Genomic DNA, 7,652 nt, shown 5'->3' with positions numbered 1-7,652 from the left:
AAATGGCAGAGGAACTAGAGCTGCTGAGGAGAGCTGTTGAAATTCAATGATGGGGACTTTGGGTTGTGTCCTGGAGATCAGTCAGCCTCTCCCTGCCCGAGTGAACCAAGAAGCCCACTCTGCTGCAATGGAAACCCCGGGCAGGGTGAAGGCAGTCTCAGGGGCAGGTCCAAGACCCTGAGTTGTGCCTGGGGGCAGGGGGCCTGAGTTAACAGGTGGGGACCATAGAAGCCTGGGGCCCTGCTCTCAGGTCCTGCATCAGGTGAGACAGAATGAAAGGAAAAGGCCACAGAGGCGGCTTCCTGCAAACCGGCCATGGCAGCACCAAGCATGCCTGCTCTCTCGATGCCAGCAGCTCTGATCTCGCCATCTCTGACCTATGTCAGAGTACACATTGAAGCCTGTGAGGTTGGGATAGGTGCCCAGGGGACAGTTTGAAGTGGGACAGGCCCCTGAGTTGGGCCTCCTGGCTGAGGGTCCCTGTGAGCATGCCAGGAACGTGCAATGCAAGGTCTACAGAAAGAAAGCCAGTCCCTCCTGTGTGCTTGCTGCACCCCCAGGCCTAGCCAATTCTCCTGGGCCCTCTTTACTGTCAGGCTCCTGCACAGGGATATTTATAGCAGCTTCACCTATAAATACTGACACTGAGAAGCCAGAGGACATCCTTTGGTAGGTGAACAGATAAATAAACTTGGTACCTCTAGACGGTATCATTCAGCACTGAAAAGAAATGAGCCATCAAGCCATGAAAAGACATGAAGAAGCCACTCTGAATAAACTGCACACTGTATGATTCCAGCATTCTGGAAGAGGCAAAATTATGGAGACAGTAAAGGGACAGGGATTGACATTGGTGGAATGAACAAGGGCAGTGAAATGATACTGAAATGGTACATCACTTTACACGTGTCCAAACCCACAGCATGTGCACCAAGAGCGAATCACAACATAAACCGTGGACTCTGGGTGATGACGTGTTGGTGCCGGTTCAACAATGGTTAACAGATGAATCCCACCGGTGCAAGTTATTAATGGGGCAGTGAAGGGGGCAAAGCAGGAGAGGGAGAAGTATGTGCGAGTTCTCTGTACTTCCTGCACAATGTTTCTGTGAACCTGAAACTGCTGAAATGAAGTTTATTAAAGTGACAACAAAACGCCATGGTTGTCTTAATGCTCTTTTGGCGTTTCTAACATACGGGGGAGCCCCACAGAACGGAAGGGGCTGCCTCTCTGCCAGCACGACCCTTCCTGTCTACAGAGAAGGGAGCACGCACTCCAGGAAGCCAGACTGGAGCAGCCCTGCTGGGACCCGACCTTTAGGGGCCCCACCTTCCACTTCCTCTTAACGCTACCTTTCCAGGAACTTTCGTCTCACATTGTGGTTAGCCTCTTTGGTAACTTAATGAATTATTTTTAACCTATTGAAACAATATGTAGTCTAAAAATGCAAACCTTACCACTCAACAATAGAGAAACCATCCAATTCAAGGATGGGTAAGGAACTTAAAATAGAAAAGATGTAGAAATTGCTGACAAACCTGTGAGAAGACACTTGGGGTCACTAACCATGAGGATAGTGCAAATCAAAACCACAGCCTCTCACACCCACACCGATGTGGAGCGGGGGACCCTCCTGGGATGGAAATGCTGTGGCTGCTGTTACGGTTTGGCGGCTGGTGAACCCCCAGAAGACTGAGCTCCTCAGCCTTGCCTTGAGCCTGATCCCCAGTCGCCAGGTGATGCTGCTGGACATGGGGATAGGGGGGCCAAGAAAGGAGGTGACAGAACAAGACAGTGACAAACCATCAGTAACAGCAGCTCAACAAATCCAGATGTTTATTTCCTTAAATTGATATTACACAATTTAACATAACGGTGTGTGTGTGGGGGTGGGGGTCACACGAAACGTCTCTTAAGGTAGATTGAGAGGAGAGCTGTGTCATGGAGAACAGGACGGGCTGGCAGCACGCACCCTGTGCCCTGGGAGGCTGACAGCGAACAGAGCTGCGAGTGGCTACTCCCATGGCGCTGGCCTCCCAGTGGCCCTGATTCCAGCTGATCATAAAGCAATAAATACGAACACATTCTGCATTGGAGGAGAAACTCAAGTCACTGGTGATGAGACAGAAAGGGGTCCCAGGCCTGCTTGCTTTTAGGTCCAAGCATGGAGGCAAGATTTCAAGTATCACCGAGAGAGAAAATGAGGGTCTTCACCTAGGCCTGGGGTGAGACCTCAAAGCTGTGGGTGATGGACTGGGGCCCCCTCTGCATCCTTGTGAACAGGTTTGAGAGAAGTTGGGCAGGGCTGGCAGATCAAGGAAGGGCACCCTAGGGCCTAGAAGAGGGCTTTTCCGCCAACCCCCCAAATATGGCCAGGACCTGGGTGTGTGTGGGGTGACTTAATGTTAAAACCTACTGTGAAAGCTGGACTGGGAGGCTTTTGCACAAATACGGTCATCACCTGCCCACCATCTTCAGGCAGGAAACGAGGGCGAGGGTAGGGCAGACAGCTAAGCGCAGACCGCACGCGCCCAGCACCATAGCCCCCCCAGGTCTTGGCATTGCTGCCGAGGCCGTCCCTGCCCTGCTCCCACCCTTTCAAAACAAAACATCAACTCGTATGAGTTTTCTTGAAAAAAAAAAAAGAGTTACAGAAAATAAGACACGTTTTAGGAGAAAAATGTGAAAGACTGCAACGTCTGTGCTGGGTTTTGGAAGCTCGGTGCTTCGTACTGTCCGTCCCTAAAAGAACATTTAAATAAGACGGCTGTTTCCCGAAGAGGGTCCCGGGTGGCGGGCATAGCACATGTGCTCGTGGGGCTGTTTATACACGTACACGAGAATACGGGTGTGCACACACGCCTCATAGTGCAACAGCCGGGACCGGGTGGCAGCCCCGGGTCCAGTCCGCCTGCATAAAGTGCTGGGTGATTCACAAAGCTGGGTGGTGGTCTCAGGGAAGGGCAGAGGAGGGAGCCAGGAGGATACACCTTTTCCTGGGTGGATCCACTGGGCAGGCCTGGCGGCTTTGGCTTGAGTGGGCATCATGGTCTCAGGGCCTCTGTCTTCAGCATGACAGCCCTGGGGTCTGGGTGGGGTCGGGGGATGCCCACGCATCCCCACCTGCCATCGAGGCAGCCGAGAGAGAAGTTCAGATCGCTGGCTGGGCTAGGAGTTCTGCCTGTCAGCCAGGCCAAGGGACTGGCCTGTGCTGAGGTTCTGGGTGGGGCCCTCCACCGCCCTGAAGTCCATGGCCGAGGAGCCCAGGAGATGGAGACGTGGCTTGAGGCCTGGCTCTGGCCGCTGGGTGGGGAGCCGAGGTGCTTTCCCCAGCACCAGCGAGCAGTGTCAAGGCCACAGGCTTGTCTCTTTCGGCCTGGCCAGCACACTGCTCCCCGCCCCATGGATCTGCAGAGAAGGTCCAGTCCTTTCGGCACAACAGGCCGGGCCTCCAAGAGGTCAGGCACAGATGCCGGTCAGCAGGGCCGAGAGTCTCCGCTCAATGCACAGCTTGCCTGCAGCGAGGGAGGGAGAGAGGGTACCCAGTGAGCGGGTGCCCAGCTGCTCCCCCCCGCTCCCCCAGGCCCAGTGGCACTGACACTTGGCGATGTTCTCCACGTCCGCCTGGTCCGTGAGAATCTGCTGCAGCCCCTCCATGAGCAGCAGGGCCTTGTGGTAGCGCTGGACACAGTCCTCCCGGCGGTGGAACATCTCATCCAGGGCGGCCGACTGCACCTGCCGGGCGAGGGTGGAGGCTGGGTCTGGCTGCCCCCCAACAGGGTAGGAGGACCTGGAGCTGACTGCCTGCAGGCTGGAGGGCATGAGTGACGGGGCAGGGTGGTGCGGGCACCGTCCAAGTCACATGAGGCCTAAACAGATGCCCACTCACCTCAGGCAGTCGGGGTTGCAGATCAGACCCCGAGGGTGGCTAGCTCTGCTCCCAGGTCAGCACTGCCACTGGGGAGAAGGCTCCCTCGGACCTGGTCCCAGTCACTATCAGTGTGGGCCAGCGACGGCATAGCTTAGCAATGGTCACCCCAGGAGTTTGGGGATGAGAAGGCAGACTTTTCCCAAATGTTTATTCAAACATTGCTTTTACTACAAGTGACTTCTTTCAAAAAACAGAGATTGCCTTAGAAGCCACTCGTTTTGGAGAGCAACAGAGGCAGAACACTGAGCAGGGCCCCTCTACGCCCCCAGCTGTCTTCACGCTGTGTCTTCCGAGCTGGCCTGCCTGCACAGGTTTCTTCTACTGCAGAAGAAACCAACTCACCTGTAAAGAGACTTGAAAACGAGGTCCCCTGTTTTCCTGGTAAGGAAACTGAGTTTAGAGAGGGGTGTGACCAGAGATACACTTGGACGATGGAGTCACACTGTGGGGCTTAAGCTCAGGTGAGCTCTGGGCTCCTTGCTGGGGCTGGAGCGGGGCCTGTGTATCACTGGTTGGCAGAGTAGACAGCATGGTGGAGCAACGCCCTCTGCAGTCTGGCAGAGCTGTGGCCATCAAACAGCCCTGCCCACTCCTTGGCCCGCTCTCCCAGCTCCTCCCCACGCGGGGTCCCGCAGGTCGTACCGTCTGCACTGCGTGGCTAAAGATGAGCTTCTCGGCAGTGACGCTCTGGATGCGGTCCAGGAGCCGCTGCTTGTCCAGGAAGAAGCGCTGCAGCCGCAGGCTCAGGCTTTGGCAGGACACCACGCTGGTCTTGTACAGCTCGTTCAGTTTCCGCACCACTGCAGGAGGGGACCTTGCAGCTCAGGCTGACTGCAGGAGTGGGGACCAACGGGCAAAAAGCCCCTCACTCCACCCCCGGGGCAGCTTTCTGACTCCATCTCCTATGCATTCTGCCCCAGCAATGCACACTGTGCCTTCCCACCCCCAGACACAGGGCCCTGCTTCGGGGCCTTTGCACCTGGCCTTCTACTATCCCCTTGGCCGTTATCCCACCTGGGTGGGGCCTGCACCAGGTAACCTTAGAAAGGCCTCCCGCATCACCTCACCCTCCCTGTCTTCCCCACGAGCTCACAGCCTCCTGCCCCGACCCTGCTGGGAGCCCGAGCCATCCGCCCTCACCTTGCTTCACGGTGGACGACAGGCAGAGCTTGCCGGCCCGGATCTGGTCGATGGCGGTCTGCAGGCCCGAGGACAGGAGCTCGGCCACCTTCAGGTAAAGCACCAGCTGCTCTGCAAAACTGGAGGGCGGCACGGATGTGTCAGGGGGCTGGGGGGCCCATGCCCCAGGCGGCCTCCCCGCTGGGCACCCACTGGGCACACCCACCCCCACTCGCGGCTCAGCAGGCTGATCTGGTCGGCCACCACGCTCTCCTGCAGCTGGTCCTCAGGCCCCCCGGCCGCCTCGCTGGCGCTGCCCTTCAGAGCCGCGATCTCCAGGATGTGCTGGACAAAGACGAGCGTGAAGCGCAGGCTGTGCAGGATCTCCGTGTGCTCTTGCTGGGGAGACGGGGCGGCTGAGCGACGGACCTTGACAACCCTGTGACCAGCCCTGCCCAGAGATCATGCTGGGCCTCATCCCAGCCCCAGCTCTCACCTCCATCAGGGTCTCCTCAGGGAGGTCGGGGGCCTCGAAGGTCACGGCCCCCTCCAGGTTGGCGGTGACAGGGTCGGCAAAGCTGCAGCAGTGGCCGGGGGCGGGGACCTCGAGGGTGGCCTCGCTGTAGGCCCCGGGCGCCAGGTGGCGGGCGGAGGAGGAGCCGGCCGAGCTGAGGGAGCTGGAGGAGCCCACTGTGGGGAGAGGGCTGGTGAGCAGGGGCCCCCACCACGGCTGCCCCTTCCCCACCAATCTTCTGCCACTCTGAGACACAAGTCTGGTCCCCACCACCCGGCTGCTCTCCCTCCAGGGAGTAGAGCCCACAGTGGAGGCCTCACCACTCCCAGGCCTCCGTCCACTGTCCACTGTAGGTGGGACCCTCGAGTTCAGAAGCTGGGGTTGCAGAGGCCTGTCTGTATGACCTGTGCCCGCCCAGAGGCAGCGCTGAGCCCTAGACCCCTGACCCTCCCGGGAGGACCCTCCCAGGGCCTCAGCGTGGGGGTGGTGCCCCGGTGCCCAGGGTATCACCCCTGCTGCACTGGTGCTGTCAGCCACCGCCCTCCCGCTTCCTGAAGGACGGCGTGGGCCACTGACTCACTGCAGCTTTGAGGCCACCAGACAGTCCTCACCTGAGAACATGGTCGTGCGGGGGCCCTGGGGTGGCGTGGTCCCGCTGGGGGGCGAGCCCACTGTGAACACTACGGGGGAAGGGCTGCTGGCGCCCCCAGCACGAGCTCCTGGGTGCAGGTTCCCTCCGAAGCCAGCAGAGGGCGCTGGGGGAGTGAGAAGAGGCACTCAGGTTCCTCCCGCCACGGCCCCCCACTTCCCAGAGAGCTCCCCACCGACCCCTCTGGCGCACCAATCTCCATGGGCTTCTCCTGCAGGCTGTCCGTGCTGCCTGAGTCGGGAGCCTGCGTCCCAAACGCAGCCTTAAGGAGCAGATCTGTGAGGCGGCCGGTGCTGAGGGACCTGCAGGGTGAAGGGTGGTATGAGGTGCCATGAGCCGCCCTGGGGGTACCAGTCTACCCACTTCCCAGGGCTGGCCCCCTACACCCCACAGGCAGGGCCTGGGGAACCTCACAGTCTGGTCAGCAAGCCCAGCCCTGCCCATTCCAGGCAGTTACTGTCACCCATTGAACAGATGTGCAAACTGAGGCTCAGAAGCGGTGGTGGAGGGAGTGCGGGGCAGGCAAACAGCAGGTAGGCCGCGCCGCAACTCCCCAGGCAGTGTTGGGGGAATCCTCAACACTCACCTTCCGAAGGGGCCCTTGGTGTCCTCGGTGGGCCGCAGGCCGGGGCCCAGTTGCTGCCCCTGGAAGGGCCCTGCCTCGGAGAGGTCGGGGAGCGTCCGGTTCCGTGGCGGCGTCATGACCACGCCTTGCCGGGCCAGGAGGGTCAGCAGGTTCTGGGAGCTGGGGGTCTTGGTGAACTCGAACGCGGGCACAGTCTAGGAGGGGCAGGGAAGGTGCTGAGGATGACCCGCATGGTAACGCTAACATCCTGACAGGGTCAGCAGTGCTGGCCTGAATCTGCAAGGCCCCACGCCTCCGCAAAGGCCCAACCCTCACTGACCCAAGTCTTCACAGCAAAGAAGTGAGACTTGTGTGTGGCTGACTCCGTCCTGTGCTGGAGCAAAGGCACACATGCAGACATGTACCATGCTGGGCACACACGTGTGCACCTATGCCCTCACACAGACACCATCAGGCGGCTGCAGGTACTAGCCCCATTTCACAGACAGGAAACTGAAGCAAGGGCTGAACTAAATCATCTGTCCATTGCGGCAGCTTAGGTTCTCTGGTGCTCTGGACCCTGGACCAGGGTCAGGATACTTCCCATCAAGGGCCAAGAAATGTTGTGCCTTTGGGGCCAGTCTTCATCGCAGCACTCCGCGTGTAAATGGGGAGATTTATGGAGTCAGCTACCAGCTGGTGCAGAAGATCTGGGCGCAGAGGGCAGGCCCGGCTGTGCTGGAGCACGCAGGCCCCACCTCCAGCTTCTGGGGACCCTCATGTCCTGCGGGAATCCCACCAGGGAGAAAGCCCAGTGGCCCAGGCACGTGGGAGAAGTACAGCGTCACTCCCACCCACCCCCTGGAGGTCTGGG

At 59.2% G+C, this 7,652-nt stretch overlaps 1 protein-coding gene across 1 annotated transcript in view; it reads right to left on the bottom strand.

Moving 5' to 3' along the window:
• Positions 1 to 1,819: 1,819 nt before the first annotated feature.
• ULK1 (unc-51 like autophagy activating kinase 1) overlaps positions 1,820 to 7,652 on the bottom strand; it is a 23,145-nt gene continuing 17,312 nt past the window's right edge. The window contains 10 exon segments of the mRNA XM_010852521.1: positions 1,820 to 3,515; positions 3,600 to 3,735; positions 4,574 to 4,731; positions 5,072 to 5,190; positions 5,277 to 5,449; positions 5,547 to 5,740; positions 6,176 to 6,319; positions 6,406 to 6,515; positions 6,800 to 7,014; positions 7,119 to 7,167. Coding sequence (XP_010850823.1) covers positions 3,460 to 3,515; positions 3,600 to 3,735; positions 4,574 to 4,731; positions 5,072 to 5,190; positions 5,277 to 5,449; positions 5,547 to 5,740; positions 6,176 to 6,319; positions 6,406 to 6,515; positions 6,800 to 7,014; positions 7,119 to 7,167 — 1,354 coding nt within the window. The 3' untranslated portion in view covers positions 1,820 to 3,459.

The sequence above is a fragment of the Bison bison genome, unplaced genomic scaffold, assembly GCF_000754665.1.
Source record: "Bison bison bison isolate TAMUID 2011002044 unplaced genomic scaffold, Bison_UMD1.0 scf7180017864312, whole genome shotgun sequence".
Lineage (NCBI taxonomy): Eukaryota > Metazoa > Chordata > Mammalia > Artiodactyla > Bovidae > Bison > Bison bison.
This window is presented reverse-complemented; position numbering and strand designations above follow the sequence as displayed.